The 22,141-nt window shown below is 40.7% G+C and overlaps 1 protein-coding gene across 19 annotated transcripts in view; it reads left to right on the forward strand.

Annotated features, from left to right (window-relative positions):
* NEB (nebulin) overlaps positions 1 to 22,141 on the forward strand; it is a 217,018-nt gene that overhangs the window by 169,272 nt on the left and 25,605 nt on the right. For 18 of the 19 annotated variants that reach the window (XM_052636101.1, XM_052636104.1, XM_052636103.1 and 15 more), the window contains 18 exons: positions 104 to 208; positions 935 to 1,039; positions 2,027 to 2,131; positions 4,102 to 4,206; positions 5,600 to 5,704; positions 6,076 to 6,183; positions 8,795 to 8,899; positions 10,447 to 10,551; positions 10,980 to 11,084; positions 11,723 to 11,827; positions 11,916 to 12,026; positions 12,909 to 13,019; positions 13,234 to 13,335; positions 13,443 to 13,547; positions 17,882 to 17,992; positions 18,591 to 18,695; positions 19,242 to 19,346; positions 20,871 to 20,975. In XM_052636101.1, the coding sequence (XP_052492061.1) occupies positions 104 to 208; positions 935 to 1,039; positions 2,027 to 2,131; positions 4,102 to 4,206; positions 5,600 to 5,704; positions 6,076 to 6,183; positions 8,795 to 8,899; positions 10,447 to 10,551; positions 10,980 to 11,084; positions 11,723 to 11,827; positions 11,916 to 12,026; positions 12,909 to 13,019; positions 13,234 to 13,335; positions 13,443 to 13,547; positions 17,882 to 17,992; positions 18,591 to 18,695; positions 19,242 to 19,346; positions 20,871 to 20,975 (1,908 nt within the window). Of the gene's footprint in view, positions 1 to 103; positions 209 to 934; positions 1,040 to 2,026; positions 2,132 to 3,371; positions 3,477 to 4,101; positions 4,207 to 5,599; positions 5,705 to 6,075; positions 6,184 to 8,794; positions 8,900 to 10,446; positions 10,552 to 10,979; positions 11,085 to 11,722; positions 11,828 to 11,915; positions 12,027 to 12,908; positions 13,020 to 13,233; positions 13,336 to 13,442; positions 13,548 to 17,881; positions 17,993 to 18,590; positions 18,696 to 19,241; positions 19,347 to 20,870; positions 20,976 to 22,141 lie in introns of all 19 variants that reach the window. The other variant, XM_052636102.1, reaches the window with a different exon arrangement.

The following is a 22,141-nucleotide window of genomic DNA, read 5'->3' on the forward strand; positions in this document are numbered from 1 at the left end:
TTTTTAAAAGTATCCTCCCTTCCCTAAAACTCTCTGGAAACAAGTAGATTTTTTAAATGTTAACTTTGGATGAGATGTTAAAACTGTCTTTGTGGTTTTACAGATAAAATACAAGGAGAATTACATGAGCCAGCTGGGAATCTGGAGGTCCATTCCTGATCGCCCTGAGCATTTCCACCATCGGGCAGTCACTGATGCAGTTAGTGATGTGAGTTGTGAGATCTGTTTTTACACATAAATTCATATGCCCACATGACTTATGAAATCAAACACTGTATAACAACTGATTGAAACTTGACTAACTTTTAGTTCTTGTGTATGGAATTTCAAGTCCCAACACTCATTGCTGAATAAGTGAGATTCAACTTGGGGAGACAGAAAAATGTATTCAAATTTATCAGCCTAATTTTTCTTTTAAATGTGTTACATCATATTACATGTCTGGAAGTGATATACTTCATCTAAACAATAACCTATTTTTGATCTACTGAAGAGTCTACTTCATGAAGCAATTAAGACACATAACAATGCTCATTTAGAAAGAAATTTTAGTTCTTTGTATGAAAATACAGCTGCCAGCTTAATGATATACTCTCTAGGAAAGTATGCCTGTTAAATTTGAATTGCTTTAATTGGTATTAAAATGAGAATTCCACATGTAAGAATTAAAGATTTTAAAAATTTAAAAAAATAAAATAAAATAAAAAAACATAAAAAAATAAATAAATAAAATGAGAATTCCCGTATGCAGTACAATATACCATAAAGTGGGCAAAAATCAGTATTAATGGAAACACCTCTTAAATAATTATTTCAGTACTTTATTATTCCATATATCTCACAGTCAGAGTTTCTATTTGTTCTACTTTTGTTGATCCTAACCTACTGCTATTTGGAGGTAAGTTCTTAAAACTCTTTGATGTTCTTCTCCCAGGTAAAATATAAAGCAGATTTGACCTGGCTTAAAGGCATTGGTTGCTATGCCTATGATACTCCCGACTTTACTCTGGCTGAAAAGAACAAGACTCTCTACAGCAAGGTATGTATCTACTCAGGGATAATGGCCACATCCATGCAGTGTGCTCCACTGCCCCCAGAGAGTACTAGAACTGAGGAAACAGCATCTCATATTTCCATCTCTGTCCTTGCTTCTAGACCCTAAAGTAGGAACATACTGCGTTATTCGCTCTACTCAGGAATATTTTAGTACTGACCTCATTGACAACAGTCATCATTTATTTATATCGTTCCTTGGAATTTGATAAAAGGCCATCTCAGTACAACTCCCCATGGCTCTTCCAGAATTTCCTTCCTAGTAATATGTCTCTGGATGATTTGATATGGCAGCAGATATAAAGTGAGATTATTTTAATTCACAAACTTAACATGTGACTTGAAGCAAATAACTGTTTTTTATGGCCTCATTTTCCTACTTACAAAATAAAGCAGTCAGACTAGTTTCCTTTGAGTTCTAAAATAGAAGTCAGCAAATTTCTCTGAAAGGTGCCAGATAGTAAATAGTTTAGACTTTGTGGACCATGTTCATTCTGTCGCATATTCTTTGTTACAATCCCTAAAGATTATTAAAAAAAATTGTCTAGTTTGTGGGGCTATTTAAAAACAGGTAGTGGTCTAGATGCTAGCATATTCTTACTCTAAAATATTATAATTATCTGATTAATTCCTGGAAAACTACTTCTAATTAAAGAGTTAAAAACTGCCTTCACATACACATGGAAATATCTTCAAAGTAAAATAATTATCACTATAAACATTGAAACAAAGAAGAAACTGATTTGAATTTTTACCCAATATGGGAATAGATCCTTTTGATGTCTCTTCAATGAAAGTATGTATTTGGGGGGCTAGTTTTCAAGGCATTGGGGTGGTATGTGCTTCATTGCTTTGGGAGATAGAGTATGTTCAATAATTACTTGTTAACTCTATGAATGAATTAATCACACATGTCTCACTCTTAAGATAATCACAACCTGCTATCAAGTAACCATGTTTCTGTTTTCTCTAGTATAAGTATAAAGAGGTATTTGAAAGGACAAAGTCAAATTTCAAGTATGTTGCTGATTGTCCAATCAATAGGCATTTCAAGTTTGCAACTCAACTGATGAATGAGGTACGTATGACCTGATCCAGTTCAACCTATTAACTTACCTTACTAGTCTATAAGTGACATTTGATTAAAACTCAACACATGAAATGACAGGAAAGCCTTTGAGTCTTTGGGAAGACACTTACGATATCCCTGTTTTATCGGCTCTGCCAAAAGCAGGAATAAGAGCTAATGAAAGGCCTGTACAGAGTGGAGTGAGGGCCCACAGCCAGCATGGCCTCTGCCGACACTGGCGTGGGCCAGCACAGCCCTCTGGGTGCCTCTCAGCTGAACTCCCTTCAGCAGGATTCTGTATAGAGTTGGGAGACCCAGAAGTTCAAAGTTAATTTAGTATCCCTTACCAGGGCCCTGAAATGGCAGCTCTAATCATGTAGTTGTGATTCACACATTCAAACACGTTGCCATAGTTACTCACACATTGCAGAGAAGTGTCCATTTGCACTCAAGATATTCCTCTGTCTTCTACCCAGTGTTTTGTGGAACTGGCTTTGCAATAGTTTAAGTTAAATTTAGCTTAAAATGATGAAATAAGCAAGCTATGAATTAACATATGTTTGGATGGTTTTACATTTAATTTCCTGTCTTTGTATTTTCTACAGATTTACATAAATTCAAAAACATTAGAAAATTAGTAAAATGAATCTAAAAAATGAAAATATAGCCAATGGTATATTTATTTCAATGTATTTCTTTTTTGTTTTTAAATTTGCTTTATTTTCAGTAGATTTCAAGGTGGGATGACTCTGAAGAATTACTGTCAGTAACTTCTTAGGAAGACAGTCTTGATACATTTTGTTTCTATTTTTCTAATTCATGAAGTATTTCCAGGTCTCTTTTATAATAAGATTAAATTAACTAGCATTAGAATGTGTCCATGAATATGCTTTTGATTCTACCAGCATTGAGTAGTAAGCCTATAGCTTGTCAGTGCCCTATTATAAATACAATATAGAATGTCATAAAACCAACATTGCTATTGACATCATATATAAAGATGGGACATTTTAGGCACAAGGTGCTTCCACTTGGGTGTCATAATTGGTCTAGCCCAAGCCCCAGCCTTCTCCAGGTGATCTTCCTTTGTTTAACTCTCTTTGCCTTCCTGTTTTCATTACCCTGGATGCTTTGGGGGCCCACCTCTAGAAAGGACACGTTTCTGGCTCTCTGAAGTGTTTATCTTGGGACATTTCTATACAGCCTTGAAATTGTACTCTTGCTATAATTTGATATGATGTTTGAGCAGAAAAAATACAGAGCTGATTATGAGAAGCGGAAAGATAAATACCACCTGGTAGTCGATGAGCCTAGACATCTGCTGGCTAAGATCGCAGGCGACCAGATCAGTCAGGTACTGTGATGGGGCCGCCTGGATGGCCAAGCAGGACTGCGCTCCAGTTTCTCATGAGATGTCGTCCCGTCTGCTGCAAGGATGTCATAGGTTCTGCCTATGATATTGGGATGTTCTGTTCCAGAGTATCTGTCTAGCCACCCAAAGAGCCCACGAGCTCTTTGAGTGTGCCAGTCTCTGCTCTGTGTCCTCACGTGTGCTGTGGTGAAGAGGCAATGCACAGCTGGGTCCTTCCACCCTTCATCCTTCTGGATGGCCCGTGTACCAACTGCAGGTCCAAAGTGCAAATTAATGTGCAAATGCAGAAACAAACAAATTAATGGAAAGAAGACAGAACTCCTTACTGTATTTTTCTACTCCAATGATGTCACCTTTTCTATGAGGCAATTTTGGTGGGTCTAGCTCCGTTGTTGCCCATTCACAAAGGCTATGGTGGTCAGCAGCAAATTCACAGTCAGCCTGCTTGGCATTATAATGCATTTGGTGTCTTCACCCACACGTACACATGAGAACACAAAGTGTGTACGCCTACATCTCTTCACTCAGAGGTGACCGGGATATAGAGCCGCCGTCTTTTCTGTCTTCATAAGTCTCTCTTGTGCTTCACTGCTCTTTGCATGAACAGAGAAAATATAAATCTAGTGCCAAGATGCTTCTGAAACAAGGATGTAATGAAATCCTGCGTCCAGACATGTTGACTGCCCTCTACAACACACACATGTGGAGCCAGGTAATGTCTGATGAGATGGGAGGAGACTGGGAAGCCCTGGGGCATTCATCTCTAAGCTTCCCCTGGTTTCCTGCCCCTGCCCCTGCCCCTGCCCCAGCTGGTTTCACATGACAAAGCTGCATGAACATCCACGCCCTGCCGATTACCTCTGGATGCGGCCGAGTGCAGCGCCGCAGGGGCTAGCATCTCTACGTCTTCTGACACCTTTGGAACGCCTAGTAAGACAGGCTTTTTCACACTGCCAAGGTTTTCCAAATTGGTGTGACATTAGTTTATGTTTTTCACTGTTTGCCCCAAAGAAATAGATTTCTTAGAGATAAGGATCTTAGTTAAATTTGACAGTATTTAAAAGGTCTGAATATGTAAAATTTTCATCCAATGTGTACATTGCTCTCTAATGACTACTCTGCACCATTTTGAAGAGATGAGGATGATGGTGCAGCTCTTTAAATATTGGACATTTTCATGGCCCCTCTTATGTTTAATGCTGTATTCGTTAGGTTATTTCAGCACATCTGTCCTCACGCACACATGTTAACAATAGTACTGATCACCTTGCCTTCCTACAAGGTCATCTGAAGCATACTCCACCACATTTCCATCATATGTTGAAAGGTAAATTTGAAGCAGAAAAAAAACAGTGGTCATTGCCTAACTACCAGATACAATGTTAATAAAATGCCATTGTTTCCCCACCCCCAAAAAGTTTTTAATCAATCTTTTGTATTGGGAACTTATTTTATCACTTTAGTCTGACATCAGACCCACACATGAAATGAGGATGCCTTCCTATGGACATACTATTTGCCTGAACTTTTCTCTTCCTCTTGATATGATCAGCGGAGAGTTGTGCCTGGAATTTTGCTGCGCTCTTTGTGTCTGCTTGAAATTGCTTATGTGCATGAAAAAAAAATCATGACTTGAAAGTTTCACAAGTGAATGTCTTTTAAAATAATTGCTTTGAACTGTATGTATTCATTTTTTTCATGTTTCATCTTTGATATGAAAATATAGCTTAAGAAATTATATATTTAATGCAGCTTACTGTGAGTGAATCATTACTTGTCAGACTCCAGAGAGCATGGGTCTAGGCCTGGCTCTGAGATTTCACTCTACACATGCCCTTAGCTTATACTCTTAACCTCTCTGGGGCTCAGTCTCCACATGGATAAAAAATCTGGAAACTATTATTTTATTCTTATTATAATTTTCTCACTCTATTACCCAATTGCTATCAAAAAGATTTAATATGAAAGCATGGCATCATTCTCCATATCTATGGCTTATATAATAATCCTGTTGTTTTCCATGGGACTGTCTCAAAAGGAAAGCTAGAGTCCCTGAAGGCCCTCTCCTACTTCAAGTTAACTTGTTCTTCTCCTCTGCAATTTAGATCAAGTATAGAAAGAATTATGAAAACACGAAGGACAAGTTTACCTCAATTGTGGATACTCCAGAACACCTACGTACTACAAAAGTCAACAAACAAATCAGTGATGTAAGTACAGGGACCTCTGAGTGGTTTCTTGACCTTGGGGGTATTTGCAAATGTGGAAGGGCATTTTAGATGGTTACCTGTTTGGAAGACTCTACTGCCATTTAATGGAAGGGAGGTAGGGACACTGAATGTCCTACTCTGCTCAGGACTCTTCTTTTAGAGTAAAGAGTCATCCCAGCCAAATTAGCAGATACCCCATTGTAGAGCCATGGGAGCGTTTGCAGAAAGCATGAAAACCTGATGAGTTTATAGGAATCCTTTGTATATACTCAATGACAAAAGCAACAATGTTCCCTTTATATTTTTACATACATCACAATATAAATTGAGATGCATAAAGTTGGCTCTTTCTGCCTTGACATCTCTTTCAGATACTGTATAAGTTGGAATACAACAAAGCAAAACCCAGAGGCTACACCACAATTCACGACACACCCATGTTGCTACATGTCCGGAAGGTCAAAGATGAAGTCAGTGATGTAAGTACTGGGATGGCTTTGCAGCCCCTCTCACTTTGGCCTCTTTCTAATGTGATTTAACAAATCCAGGACCAATTACCTATACCTGTGTAACAATCAATCTAAATTGTAGCAGTTTGAGACAGCAGTCATCCTTTTTCCGCTCAGCACTCTGTGAGCTGACTGGGCATAGCTGAGTAGATGCTCTATTACATGGGCCAGCAGACAGCTGCAGCTCAGGAGAGCCACAGCAACCAAGCATTGTTTGCTCCCAGCGCTGGCGCCTGATCGCAGCTTGGCTGGGCACTCAGGGCACTCAGGTACAGACAGGAAGCTTTATATGTGGCCTTTGTGGTTTGGATGTCTCACAGCATGGTGGATGTGTCCTAAGAGGCTGGGGTAGAAGATTCCAGACCCATTAAGGGCTACTCCTAGAATGACACAGCCACTGTTACATTATTTTGCTGGGCACAGTATGCACCTAGATTCAAGGGGTGAAGAGACACAGGCCTCTGAGTGAACAAATGGGAAGGTCACATTGCAGAAAAGCATGTAGCGTAGGAGGATATTGTTGAGACCAGTTAAAAAATGCAGTGGGCCATAAACTCTATTAATAAATACTCTATGAGCTTCATCTCGGCTAAGAGGAACAAGGTAGCCATTAAATCCTAATACTTTGAGTAGAAATTATATCCATATACTTTGATATACATAGCTAGATTCCGTGGTGGAAAACTGTCATCATTTTGGTTGGTGGTGTTCAGTCACTGAGTTGTGTCCAACTCTTTGCTGGACTGCAGCATGTCAGGCTTCCCTATCCTTCACTGTCTCCTTGAGTTTGCCCAAATTCATGTCCAGTGAGTTGGTGATGCCGTTCAACTATCTCATCCTCTGTCCCCCACTTTTCCTCCATCAATCTCCCAGCATCAGGGTCTTTTCCAATGAGTCAGCTCCTCATATCAGGTAGCTAAAGTATTGGCGCTTCAGCTTTAGCATCATTCCTTCTAATGAAAATTCAGGGTTGATTTCCTTTAGGATTGACTGGTTTGATCTCCATGCATTTTGGGTAACAAATAGATTAATATTTTAAAGAACTCCATGGCTTTATGGGCATCATAAGGAATACTAAAAGCAACTGTGGAATCCCTACCCCAAAGCCTTGACTGAGGCGTTCTTTGGTAGATAAACAAATGGGTTCACACTATTGACTTTGAATTGCCTAGAAAAATGTTTAATATATCCATGTACTGTTTATGAAGGCAGAAATGTATAAATCATTAAAAAATATTTATTACATTTTTCATATAAAATAAGTTTTGGCACTTCAAACATGAACACTGGGTATTCATAAAGATCTATAAGGTAGATCCCTTATGTGAAGCAGCCCATTCTCTCTCACTGGGAAAAAAAAAAATGAAGCAATTCTGCATCCATTTCCTTAAGCTTTCTGATTATAACAATAACCCAAACTGATGAAAAATATGGGTGTCCAGGCCTGAACCCTAAAGCTACTGATTTGCTACATTTATGAAAAAGCGCAGAAAACTGTGATTCACGTGATCAGGCAAATTTAGTAAGCACTACCGTGGCCTCCTTTGGACAGTTTTATTTCAGATTTAACCATGTTAAGACCTAAGATCCTTCTGGAATAATTAGTGAGAAGGCCCAGATAAGGCCCCAGGGCCCTGAAATTTAAAAGGAGCAAAAATGGGTGAAGCTAGAAATTCCAGGCTCAAGGTGGAAAAAATGACCAGTCGGGCTCACAGAGGCTAAGCCTTCCCTGTTTCTCCCCCTCCCACCGAAACTCACTAGTGGTGGCACTAGCAATGGCAATAGTGATGACAGCATTCATCCATCAGTACCTTGATTCATCAGGCATTTGGTTCCCTGGGGGTTTCCCAGGTGCCACTAGTGGTAAAGAATCTGCCTGCCAACGCAGAAGATGCAGATTCCAGCCCTAGCTCAGGAAGATCCTTGGAGGAGGAAATGGCAGCCCACTCTGGTATTTTTGCCTAGCAAACTCCATAGACAGAGGAGCCTGGCAGGCTACAGCCCACGAGATTGCAAGGAGTCAGACATGACTGAGTGACTGAGCACATATGTTGTATGTTAAGTGCCTGCTGAGAGGAATGAAATAATGAATGGTGCACAACTTTGCCCGCAAAGGATTCAGCTCAATAGAAAGAATAGACTGATAAATAATTACAGCATAACATGATAACAGCTACAACTCCAAGGGTGTGGAAGGGGGACAAGCCTGATCCCATTCGGGTGAGCCATTGGGGGAAGTCTTGTCTTCCATCAATGGTTTTTAGGATGTTCTAAACTCTGGAGTTTCTGATTTGGGGAAGGGAAAATACGTAGACTGCTCTCCAGCTGTTCTTTACAGCACAAGCTCAGAGGACATAAATTCTATGGTGACTCAGTGAACAGATGCAGTGTGTCCTGAGGGGCAGACTCTAAGATCTGAGACGGGATAAGTGCATGTCTGCTAGATGCGATGGCTGCATCATTTCTTCACAACAGATGTATTCAGTCTTAAGAAGCATTGTGTACTATAGTTACAGATTTAATTTTTTTTTAAGACACTTGTGGGCTGCTTTAAAAAATTCACCGGTGTTTCCTCCTGCAGCTGAAATACAAAGAAGTTTACCAGAGAACTAAGTCCAACTGTACCATTGAGCCAGATGCTGTTCATATCAAAGCAGCCAAGGATGCCTATAAAGTCAACACCAATGTAAGTCCCCAAATCTAACAGGGGTTCATCAGCTTCTGCAGCACACATGGCCTCTTTTGGCATCACTTCAGGTGGTTGCGTTCTAGTGACTCCAGATCAAGGGCTGGGCCCTGGAGCATGAGTGATAATGCTGACCTCTAAATGCTCCCATGGTTCTCACCAGGGAAAGGTGGGAAAAAAGCAAGGATGGCCCAGGGATATTGTACCCACTCAGCCGCTGTGTCAGGAGATTGAGAAATGGGAGTTTAATTCTGAAATGAAGGTTACATTTTTAAAAGTGTCTCCAGTCTTATGTATTTCTCCTGCCTCAAACTCTGGAGCCTGCTTCTTCTGAAAACAGAGAACACTTGAGCTGCTTGATGCTGTCAGGAGTTGACCTAGACCTTCCTCCTGCTCACGTCTCTCTATGCTGATTCTTCTTGTGTGTGATGGGGCATCTTAAAGCCTCAACCACAGAAACATTTTTGTGCATTTAGATAAGTATTGACTTCTTAAAAATATATGTGGTTATATAATGAAAGATTATAAAATCCAAGCTGTGACCACTAGTGCCACAGAGAATTGTATTTATTAGGGCAAACAAACTGAAATGCCTTTAGGGGCTGACAGGGAGCTTACAGGTGTCCTGAGAATGGACCGAGAGAAAGGTAGCAGCATAGATGTGGGACAAAGCAAATGCAGTGAAATGTACGTTGTAGAATCTAGGTGCTGGGTGTACGGGTGTTCTCTGTAAGACTCATGCAACTTTTTTTTTTTTTTTTTTTTTTGCGACTCTTCATATGCTTGAAATTTTCACAATGAAATGGAAAAAATTTGATCAAAATTAATACATGAAAGCATGTGTATCTTATTGTACACAAATGATACCTTGACCAAGAGAAAGGAGAGACAAAAAGAGTGAAGAAATGTGGCCGATAGTGAGGGCAAGGCCACTCAAATGATATTACGTACACTCTATTCCTCAGACTCAGCCTGAGGTAGCCAGTCCTCCAGCTCAAACGCAAACCAGGCAAGGACACAAGCCCTTTGCAGTCAGGCTGCCTGGGCTTGAACCCCAGCTCTGCTGCTCACTAGCTGCTTCACCTGGGCAGCCTACTTAGCTCCTCTAGACAGTTCCTCAGCTGCTGAGTTCATGAAGTTGTGATGAAGATTAAATGAGTTAATATTTATAAGGCACTTTGAGAAGTAAGTGCCTGGCAGAAAATAAAAAGTGTTTAATAATTTTTTTAAAGTTGTCTGAATTTAGTTAGAAGTTAAAAGTACTTGACTTAAAATAATTAAACTGCCCTGGCAGAGTTAGTTTGAAAAATCATTTCATCTGGAACCTTTAAAAATTATTAGCTTCTATTTTGAGGCCAAGGGGTCCCATAGGATGACAAAACTAGTTGCGTAAATTGTATAGAAATTTTAATTGGGGCTGTCTTTTTGCATAAAGAATCATGATTTGTTAAATGTTAAAATGCAAGCTGAGTCCCTCTGTGCTGCGTTTGTGGTTGTGAATTCCGGCCACTTAATGAACTGACCTGTTTCTATCTTGTTAAAAACAGTTGGATTACAAGAAGCAGTATGAAGCCACCAAAGCCTACTGGAAATGGACCCCTGACCGCCCAGACTTCATCCAGGCTGCTAAGTCGACCCTGCAGCAGAGCGATGTGAGATAAGAGAGAGAGAACTGCATGACATACCCAGGGCAGAAACATCCCTCATTATCCATAGTTACCACTGTCGCTGTGTTAACCCTAGCTCATTTGAGATCCAAGAAGGACAGGAGGGTTGTGAAGTGTGAAAGGCAAGCTCAGGAAGTAGGCCTGGCCACACAGCTTGGTCTCACATGGCTGAGCCCAAACACCAATGGCTCTTGAGGGAGGCACGGGAGGACCAGGAAAGCTTTGTCCTGGCCTGGGGGCTGGCGAGGAGGAGCCCAGCTTGCAGTGGACCCAGCCAGGAAAGCCTTGCCCCCATCCTGGCAGCAAATCCTCATAGTGCTCTCAAGAAGGCTCCCTAGGAATTTAACCAGATATCATCTTGCTCCTGCGCTTGGCACCCTTTTCCAGCTTCCTCTGCCTTTCTTCTGTTATAGTTTGAATACAAGCTGGACCGAGAGTACCTCAAGGGTTGCAAGCTTTCCGTCACGGATGATAAAGACATGGTGCTGGCCCTGAAGAATTCTATAATCGAAAGTGACGTAAGCATGCGGTCCCCTCCCAGAGGCCTAGCCTCACGCAGGGCTGTCTTCTGCAGCCCAGTCCCCAGGGGCACCCTGGGAACCCTGTGGACTGAGGAGGGCTGCTGACCCCAGTCCACAGCAGTAACTTGGCAGAGCAGGGTGGCAGCAGCGGGAAGCTGTTACAGTCAGGTGGCCGGGCCTGATATAGAGGCTCCACGAGCCAGCCCTCCCAGCCAGAACTGGGGATTTGAGGGCCTGGCTGGACTCTATAAGGCAACATATTCATTTTCATGGAGTCACACTCTTCCTATGCTTCCTGTTTCCTCAGCTGGAAAGGAGGACTAATAATGCCTCCCAGGGCTTGGGGGAGGTTCCAATGACATTTCAAAGTGCTCTGAACTAAAGCTGCATATATAAAGATTCATCAGAACGTTCATTCTGATTGTTATTAAAGCCTCAGCTTGCACGAGATAAAAGAAAATCCTTTTTTGGTATTTCCCAAGATTTCTAAACATCAAATCTTATACTGAGTTTAATGTTTCTAACTATGTCAATGACACTACTCTCCCAGCTCTATTTAGTAACTCAGGAGCTTGATAAAAAATTTGCAGGAGACTCAGAGGAGCTGAAGAAATGCCTTTTTCTCACCCCTGCAGCTGAAATACAAAGAGAAACACGTCAAGGAAAGAGGAAGCTGTCATGCCGTGCCTGACACGCCACAGATCCTCCTGGCAAAGACAGTCAGCAGCCTGGTGTCCGAGGTACCCCTCCGGCAGCCTATATGCTCGCCTTCTGTCCTGGGCTGATGCCCCAGGCCGGCATTGTAACAAGCTCTCTATGCTTTCCCAGAACAAGTACAAGCAGTATGTGAAGAAGCACTTGGCGCAGGGTTCGTACACGACGCTGCCAGAGACCCGGGACACTATTCATGTCAAAGAAGTGACCAAGAACGTCAGTGATGTAAGTGACCAGCCCCAGGACTCTTGGCCACAGCAGTGCCACTTTATCTTAGCAGCCAGCAAAAGACTGAAAGTCATGTTTTTCCTCACACACACTTTCTTTTACGTCACTTCACTCTTACAGCCAGTACCTATATGTGAACTTTGAACACTGGCTTAAAAGACAGTTCAGTAGGAACTTCCCTGGTGGTCCGGTGGCAAAGACTCCGTGTTCCCAATGCAGAGTTCGATCCCTGGTTGGGGAACTAAGATCCTGCATACTACATGGCGCAACCAAAAATAGTAATAATAAAGACTCAATATTTATTGACTTTCCAGTTTTGGCAACTGTGGTAGATATGGGTTTTACCATAGGATGTCTTGTCTGGCACTGAGGATATCACTACCCTAGTGGTAATAAAGGGAGGAAGCTTTGATAGTGAAAATCTATCTGTCTCATCATCTCTCTTCTCCTTAAACTGTTGAACAATTTAGAGAATCAAAATCACATCTTCATATCTCCCTAATCTCTGCCCACTACATCCGTATGGATAATGCTTTAATAATCATGTATTTATTTTTGTATCATGTATTTATAATAAATCATATATTTAATAATTTGTATTTATGAGCCTTATAAGGTTCCCTTTATTTTAAAAAGATGAATGAAAGAGTTTGCTTTGCCTGTCATTCATTCTTTAAAGAGTGGCGTGTGGCTCAATGTCAGGCTCCAGGACAGAAATGACAGAGAAGAACCAGAATACGGGCAAGACACCCCAGTACCAAAATGACACCAAAACAGGGAACCATGGATTTTTCCTTGAGGTCTTCTCACAGTTCTTCAAGTAAAACAATTCTGTTCCCGGCTTCCCCTCCTCACCTAAGTAATTCTGGCTCTTTTCAGACAAATTACAAGAAGAAGTTTGTCAAGGAGAAAGGCAAATCCAACTACTCCATCATGCTGGAGCCCCCAGATGTGAAACACGCCATGGACGTGGCCAAGAAGCAGAGTAACGTGAGTTCCTCTTCCCACTCTCCGGGGCCCACCTGCACCAGGGGATCCCACACTGGTGCACGCTGGGCTGCGCCCAGTGAGTGGTCGCCCTAATTTCTATATCTGGTGGTTTAAGATATATGGTGGCGGGATTGATTTGGTTTTAATCAGAAAGGTTCCTTTCAGAAAGAAAGTCTGTTTCTCAAATGAGCCAATGTATTTTCTCCAAATGAAGGTCGCTTACAAAAAAGATGCAAAAGAAAACCTGCATTACACCACAGTGGCCGATCGGCCAGACATCAAGAAGGCCACGCAGGCTGCCAAACAGGCCAGCGAGGTAAGTGGGTGGTTAAAACGTTGCCAGTCCGCCATGCACCGCGAGCAAGCAGTACAAGGCACCGGCCACCTAGAGCATGTTGTCCGTTTTGTTTTTCTTTGCTTCAGGTGGAGTACAGAGCCAAGCACCGCAAGGAAGGCAGCCATGGGCTCAGCATGCTTGGTCGCCCCGACATTGAAATGGCCAAGAAGGCAGCCAAGCTGAGCAGCCAGGTAACACACATGGGCAAGCAGCCACTCTACTGCGAGGAAATGCTTGGAGACCCTGCAGGAAGGAGTGATTCCCAGAATGAAAGTGCAGTATTAGTGATCAAAGAGATACGGGGTCTCTGATAGCACTCAGGGCTTTGAAAATTATATCACAAAAGGCTTTGAAAATTTCTATCAGATGCAGTCACTTTAGCTTTTTTATTTAACAAACATATATTGAAAGCTTGGGCTAGGAACGAGGGGGAATAAATGTCCTCAGACTCTATGTCTATGGATAAATAGTTACATTTTGGGGTTGTGTCTGATTGAGGTATGCACAGGGAGCTGAGGGGGAATGCCTGATGCTAGCAGATTCCATCTTAGTGAGAAGATGGACTCAGAAATGTGCCCAAAGTTGATTGCCCCATTACCTAATTTCCCTTGTTAGACTAATTATGTAGAATACTCCTGAGTTATGACAAGTTTTCGGACATTAGATCAGAGACTCCATGACCAACACCAGATCTTTCAGAGAGCAAGCTTTACTCCAGAAAGACAAGCTCAAGGATCTTATTTCTCCTCCCGTTCTGAGACCCTGCCTTCCTCTTTTTTTTCTTAAATATTTATTTATCTTCTTCTTTACTGTTTTCTCAAGTATTTGTTTGAAGAAATAGGTTTAGGATACCTTTGGTGATTGTACATATGCCTTTCAGCAATGCCAGACATGGAATCCCAATCTTTTGGAAGATACAAATAGTAACATCAGGTGACAAGAAATGGGAATTATGAAGAGACAAAAAGTTCAGATGTCTAACGATAAGCAAATATGATTTTTTAAGTTTTTATTTTTAAAATGCCAATGCAGTATTTTTATTACAAATTAATGGAATGGTATAAATACTTGAAACAAAGATATGAAATCACCCACAAAAAGTAGTGGAATCTCTAAGAATAGTAAAATGTAACAAGAACTTTTCAATTTAAAACACTTTTAATGTATTTTTTAACCAAGTTCATATTATTAGCAAGTTAAAAACAAGTTGAAATCTTGAAGACTTTGCTGGTTTTGAAAATAGCGAGGCCTGTATTTCTAACCTCAGGTGAATCCTGTGATGTGGAGAATGACACCCGACCAGGTGGTATTGTGAGCTCCCTTCTTGGGATTACTTCCTGGGAAGGCTTCCTCAGGATTGACAGTGTCCTGGTGTGGCCCCTGGTCCAGGAGACCCCATCTGTGTGGGCCCTGCCTGTTCTGACTTTGCTGTCTTGCTGGCACTCTAGGTGGAATACATCAAAGGCCAAAGGAGAGGTCACGGGCACGGCGCCGCATCTTATGACACTCCTATCATGAGGCAGCTTAAGAAAACTAATGTGCTCATCAGTGATGTAAGACCAGCACCAGCAAGCCTGTATCTCCGTCTTCCTCTTTCTCTTGTCTACCATCTTAGCCTTGGTCAGGGGACTGACCAAGTTGCACTCTTTTTCTGTTGGTCTTGTGTTGGAATGTGTAGAATGCTGTGGAAATTTGTCAGGGGATATACTTTTGCACACACCTATCTTTTCCTGCATGAAACGTTCCCCCTGGAACATACCTCCAGAGTCGGAAGGTAGAGTAGTTTTGAGATGGTCTACTAACTTCTCTAGGCTGCTGACACTGATCAAAGGATGAAGTGAACATAGACTGGGCATCTTTATCTCCAACCACAGAAAGAAAATCTCCGCTGATGACTGTCGTTAGCATTTAATACATTTAAGACTGGTTATTTACTGTGGTCTCGCAGTTCAGACGTACTCCAAATCAACAATATAAACGGCTCAAAATGTTTTCATTTGTAGCTTTCACTCTATGTCTTATAGTCTCAATAGCAAGAAATGTTCTAATTCTTGAACCTGCTCTTCAGTCTTTAGAAGCGCCAATATTATTGTCCTGTTCAAGTCTCTGCAAAGAAGTAGAACTGGATGTTAGATCTTTGTATTCAATTGAACGTTGAAATAGTTGCTTGCAAACGTCTTTCCCACACTCTCTGAGCCTGCTGGGATTATGGACACTGATGGTGCCATTTGCAACGTGGCGCTGCACAGCTGCATCTCAGGTTTCCCTGGTAAACGAGAGAAAGAAGGCTTTCCTATTCCATGTGCCACACGAATGTGGCTTTACTGTACTTTCCACCGAATCCCACACCTTTCTAAGAATTTTCGAAGTCCTGAATCCGATATGTGTCCTTATCATGCAAAATGGAGTAGTACTTAAGAAGATTCCGTCAAAAAGGAAGGTTGGACATGGTGGCTCATATTCCTGGCAGTAGTTATGCTCAACTGCATTTGCGAGGGGCCTCCTTGTGGAAAGAGGAGGCATAACTTTTTAATTAAAAAGTTAGAAATTTAAATCTGCTTAAAATTAACAGAAGAAAAAGGAACTGAAGGCCAGTAGAAAGCTGCTCTTGAAGTACTTTTTTCAGACGTGAGTTATTTTCTAAAAGATAGAGGGGTTTTAGCATTCTTCTAAAGAAATGGATTTTATTCACATCAGAGGTGGGCCTTTGCATTTTCTCTTCCCCAGTCTCGCCTCTGCACATCTACCTGACTTTGCTTTTCTGTGTTTCTCAGCTCTTGGGATCAGCCCTATTCTTAGGGTTTCTGTATCCTTAGGAGAAGTTTTCTCTTGGCCCAGACACCAGCTCACCACCTCTGACATTCCTTAGCAGGCTCTTCGTTTTATCTGGGGAGTGAATTCCCTTTCAGAGAAGGGCCACCGTAGCGTTTCTTTATGTTGTTTTTCTGTTCTGTTGCTTCTGCTCCCTCCATTGTGTGTCTGACTCAGTGTGCCCGCAGCCTGCTGTACTGCTCTGCATGCTTATTTTGTCCGTGCGTTTTCACTGGAGATTTATTCAGAATAAATGAGTCTTAGCACTGTGAATGCTTCTCCTTGAATGTGACAGACTTCATTGTTCTTAGCACTTGAGTGGCCTCCTGTTGTGCCTGTTCTGCTGGATGGGGAAAGTTGTGGGGAGGTAAAGTGACGAAGCGTGAGGGGACTGATTTTAAGTGTCTACAGTGCGAAATATCTGGGCAACCAGATCCTGGTGTGCCAACTGTGAATGAGCAAGTCTTTCGTTTTACCAACAGCAGAAACTCTAGGTGTCCCAGAGCATCAAATATTGCCCCGTTAGCTGGCTAACATCTAGAAAGAGCTTATTTTTCTTTCTTCCTAGCATAAGTAACTGTGCTGTGCTTAGTCACTGTTCTGTCCAACTCTTTGCAACCCCATGGCCTGTAGCCCGCCAGGCTCCTCTGTCCATGGGGATTCTCCAGGCAAGAATAGTGGAGTGGGTTGCCATTTCCTCCTCCAGGGAATGTTCCCAACCCAGGAACTGAACCCAGGTCTCCCGCATTGCAGGCGGATTCTTTACCATCTGAGCCACCAGGGACGCCCAGAATAAGTAACTAGTAGGGTTCTATTTCTGGTGTTAATCCTAGTGTCAAAGGAATCAGTCTATCTTTCAATAAGGAAGTGTTTCTGTCACTTTCAGTTTATTCTGTCGAATATTCCTGTAAGTAAATCTCATCTTTAGCTATTTTGCTTAGGCATTATGACTGTCTCTTTCCTTCATCAATCAAATCACATTTATTAAGCAACTATTAGTGCCAGGCATTGCACTTATATTTTAAATTGAAGTTATTTAATCCTTTGCATTTTCTTTTATATATCCTGCAAGTAAAATATATTTAATCTTATTTTTCTCTTTATGTTAAATTTATCTCACTTCTTTCCTCCTTCTAACCTGAAATTATATCAAAGCCATTAACCTCCAAATTCTGTTCTTTTACTTAAAAGTTATGCCAATATTTTGCCAATTAAAATTAAAATGATAAAGCTAAGGTACAAAATAATAAATTCTCCTAAAGTCAACAGATTCCTTACTTCTCACTTATCTTGATCATTTATAAAGCCTCTTTGAACTCCTGGTAATAGACCTAAAATGCTTTTGGTTTTGCTAGTTAGGAGGACTGAAATGCTTCAGATCAAATATATTAGATCGTCTCTGAATTTAGCCAGAAGCCTTTTCCCATGCATTTTTGTCCTGCATCAAAAGGAAGTGAATCTTTCATACCTCTGGATAATATAAAAATGAGCAAAACGAATACTATGTCATTTGTTCTTATACTCAATTGCCTGTTATCCCTGCATAATTATTAATAATGCTCCCTTTCACTCTTAAAAGTGGCCTAATTTGGATAATAAATTACATGATCACTTTATGTGTAACGTATTCTTTTGCATTTACATGTCCCCTGTTCCTCAGCCTTCAAATAAACTGACATTCAGGAATAATTTGGATTTTTGCATTTGCTATTAGGTTAAATACCGAGAAAATTTCAACAAAGAGAAGGGCAAGACACCAAAATACAATCCAAAAGATAGCCAGCTCTACAAAGTCATGAAAGATGCTAATACTCTTGCAAGTGAGGTATGTGCTTGTTTAACTGTAGTAAAATATATAGTGTGAATTTGCCATTTTAAGTATTTTTAAGTATGTAATTCAGTGGCATTAATTACATTCACAATGTTTTCCAACTACCACTATTAATTCCAAAGCTTTTTCATCACCTCAGAACACAAACTCTATAACTATTAAGCAATAACTCTCCATTTCTCTCTCCCACCAATCCCTGGTAAGCGCTAATCTACTTTCTGCCCCTATAAGTTTGCCTATTAGAGATTGCATGTAAGTAGAATCATGTATTATGGGTCCTTTTTTGGTCTGGCTTATTTCATTTAGCTTAGTGTTTTCAAGGTTCGTCTGTGCTGTGTAGCGTATGTCAGAACTTCATTCCATCTGTGGTTAAATAGTATTCCACTTTATGTATCTATCACACTGTGTTTGTCCCTTCATCTGTCAATGGATACTTATTTCCCGTTTTTGGCTATTGTAAATGAGTATGGTTTTTTTTTTAATCACCATTTCCAGCATTTGTTTCAGGATGAGATATCGTATTATGATTTCATTAGTACCATTTTCCATTTCCTATTTATATGATTTCCTTTTTCCTCTTACTGTGGCACAGGTTAAGTATAAGGCTGATTTGAAGAAACTTCACAAACCTGTGACTGACATGAAGGAATCTCTAATAATGAACCATGTCTTGAATACAAGTCACCTTGCCAGTTCTGTAAGCTCAATCGTTTGTTCCAAAAACAGCTTGCTTCACCCATTTACAGCTAAATTCCTTCTTTGAGGTCACATGCATCTCCTTCTCTGCTACTGAAAGCATGTCTGTCCTCTGAGTGCATTCTTCCAAATGACAATATTAATCTACCAGTGCGCCACTGACTGCAGCACCTCTCAGATTATAAAAATGCTTCTGTTTGGAAATATTTTAACTTCTTTTTCTCCCAATTAACCACTGCCTTTCCTCCTCCTAAAAACATAGACTTAACACTTGGAATAGTTTCTTTCACTTTTAACTTTTTACTCTTAAAAGCCTACTTTGAATAAGCCACATAATCTAAGTGCTTACATCCTTGTATTTATTAACTGACAATATTGAACATGTATCTTCATCCTTTAAAACGTTTTCTTCACCCCCTATGTGGTGTTCGCTAATTTTCATTTGGTCTTGATGCTGCTGCCGTGTAAATATCCAACCTAAAGAGAAAAACAGGAATGCGGAGCAGCTTTGCCATCAATGTGCCTTTTTTTGCCTCCTTCCCCTCAGTACCAGTACAAGAAGAACTATGAAAAGAGTAAAGGTCACTACCACACAATACCTGACAATCTGGAGCAGCTTCATCTCAAAGAGGCCACAGAATTACAGAGTATCGTAAGTTGACCAAGACTGTCTTTTTTCCCGCACATTCACCTATAATGTCAAAAGTTTTCATGGATTCCCCTAGAGGACAGTAGTTACACTTGTAGCAACAATTGCTTGTGAAAATGCCCAAAGATATTATGGGCTTGGAATTTAGCAACATGTTGAAACAAATGTTCATGTTATGAATGATAACAGTATCTACATACACTGGAGAAATAGTCTGTAGGCATGCAGGATGTGTTATTCAGGTTACTCACAGGGACTGGAAGCATAAAGATTATATCACCAGGGAGACACACCCCTTAGAAAATATTAGTGGGACTTCCCTGGTGGTCCAGTGGCTAAGACTCTGTGCTCCCAATGCAGGGGGCCTGGGTTTGATTCCTGGTAGGGGATCTAGGTCCCACATGTTGCAACTAAAGATCCCGCATGCTGCAGCTAAGACCTGACACAGCCAGATAAATCAATAAATATATTAAAAAAAAAGAAAAGAAAAGAAAATATTACTAAGAATGATAGGGAGTCTTTGGAGGATTTTGGGCAGAGGAGAGATATGCTCAGGTCACCACTGAAGTGGTCTCTGGGTGTGGAAGAAATTTCAAAATTTATATAAGTAAGATTCTCACAGGAAAGAACTCGGGGAAGGAACTTGCTGCCACATGATCTTCTATTTCACAAATTCAGCTATTTCCGTCCCCACTGGGCATTAACAAGAAGGCTGAATTAGTGGAAATGCCGTCCATCATCCGTAAAGCAGCCCGTGTTCCTGGACCTCTGTGTTAACGTGTTGTCATAAGCAAGAGAGCAGAGATTGGACTTTGCTATGAAGATGCTGTGTGACCCAGGCATCTTTCAGCGCCTCCTGTGTAAATTAGGAATATCTGTAGGCTCCTCCCATTCCTGAGCTCCTGTGATGAGGATGAGGAGTTTGTATTTGTAAAATAGCCTTGGGGTCTTTTTGAGAATGTCAGGTTTGTTGGAAATTCAGTCAATGACTAGTCAACTGGCTTCCATTTTCATACCAATCTATATTGGCAGCATTGAATATGTGACCAGTTATTACCTCAGTTGAATTGATATGTAAATAAAAGTTGTATGCATTATCTATTAAGGCCCCAGGTCCCTAATAAAAGTTCTTATGAAGGGAAGATTGGAGATTTTTATTAGAAATATTGGCTGATGCTCAGGCTAAAATATTCACATCTATACACATCAAATCTCGGTGAACCTTCCCTGTGGGCAGTTTTCCCGTGAATTTTCTTGTCTTAATGCTTGTCTTGGCTGATTCTTCTGCAGTGATCTTTTTGTCTCCTTGATTTGAACACAAATCATGACCATGCCTTGCAGACAGTTATGGTGTTATCCTGCCAGGCCAAAATAAAAAGTTACTTTCTGAAACATGACCGGAAACTGTTTTGCATGGCAATGAGATGCCACCCAATTGGACATAATGTATCAATTAAAAACGCTATTGTTAAACTGGTCTCTGTCTCAGAATGGGCCAGAGATATCTCATAAGGGTTTTATCACTAGGTGAAATACAAAGAAAAGTATGAAAAGGAACGAGGGAAGCCTATGCTAGATTTTGAAACACCAACGTACATCACTGCCAAGGAGTCTCAGCAGATGCAGAGTGGGGTAAGTCCTGCACAAAGCCCAACACAGCAAATATACCATCAAGCTAACGCGAACAACCTCTACCCGCAAAAGTGTTGAGCCTGTTGTTATCCCAAAGGTGTGGATGATGAGGTTCTTCAACATATAATTACCAAAATCTTTTCTATATCTCAAATCCTGTGGTTACATTATATATATATATAAAAATGTTCTGAATAATAAACATTTACCATATATGTTTTATCTCAACTACCCTTTTCACAGAATTAGGACATAGCAAACTCTTCCTAATACTGAAACAGATTATTTTGAATGTAATGTAATTTTTTCTTTGAATCAGTTCCCTCTATGCAGACCCACTGTTGGCTTTGAATTGTTCTCTTAATAGGAAGCCTCCAGTCCCAGAAAGGAAGATTTTTTTTTTAATCAGGATTTTTATCAAAATATCAAAAAAGTCAGTATGTCATATTTCCTATTTTAGAAATGTATGCAGAGGCATCTAAAATAAAATTTAAAAAAATTTTAATCAATAGTGGAGAAGAATGAATCTTATTTTGAAACTGAGAATGTCTGTCTTCATTGGGAAACAGGCTTATTTTGGATTTCTTCTGCCTCACCTCCATGGGCATATCTCCAACCATAAAGATAAATGGCTTTTAATATAAGTAGTAGTTTGGGGAGCTTTCTGATGTGTAGAATGCCAGATAACAGAAAATTTTAAATTGTTTAAAACAGTTGGTAAACCTGAGGAAAGCATCTGTAGGAGCTCCTTGTACTATTCTTACAACTTTTCTGTAGATGTCAAATTTTATCAGAATTGAAAATGACAAAAATCAAGTCCCAAAGTCTACTCCAAGCCTCCCAGTGATTCAGCCTCATCCAGAGATTTGAGAGATGGGGGAGGTGGTGGCCCTTCCTCCCAACAGTGAACAAAGCCTGATAACCTCTCTAGGCTTCATTATCCACCTTATTTGTTCGGTGATTTAGAATAATAGTTGAGGATTATGAGAAAGGGCAAATTTGCATTTGGTGCCCTCAAGATCCCCTTCCTCTGAGTGGTTTTTTACTTTCTTCCCCTGAGTCACTTCTAATTCAGAAGCAGAATCTTTTATTGCCTTCAGAAAAGTGTCATCAAGAGAGAGGACAATGGATTGAGAGTCTTGGGGGTACATCCATCCTTCCCCTTT

This window comes from Budorcas taxicolor, chromosome 2 (assembly GCF_023091745.1).
Source record: "Budorcas taxicolor isolate Tak-1 chromosome 2, Takin1.1, whole genome shotgun sequence".
In the NCBI taxonomy this organism is placed as follows: Eukaryota; Metazoa; Chordata; class Mammalia; order Artiodactyla; family Bovidae; genus Budorcas; species Budorcas taxicolor.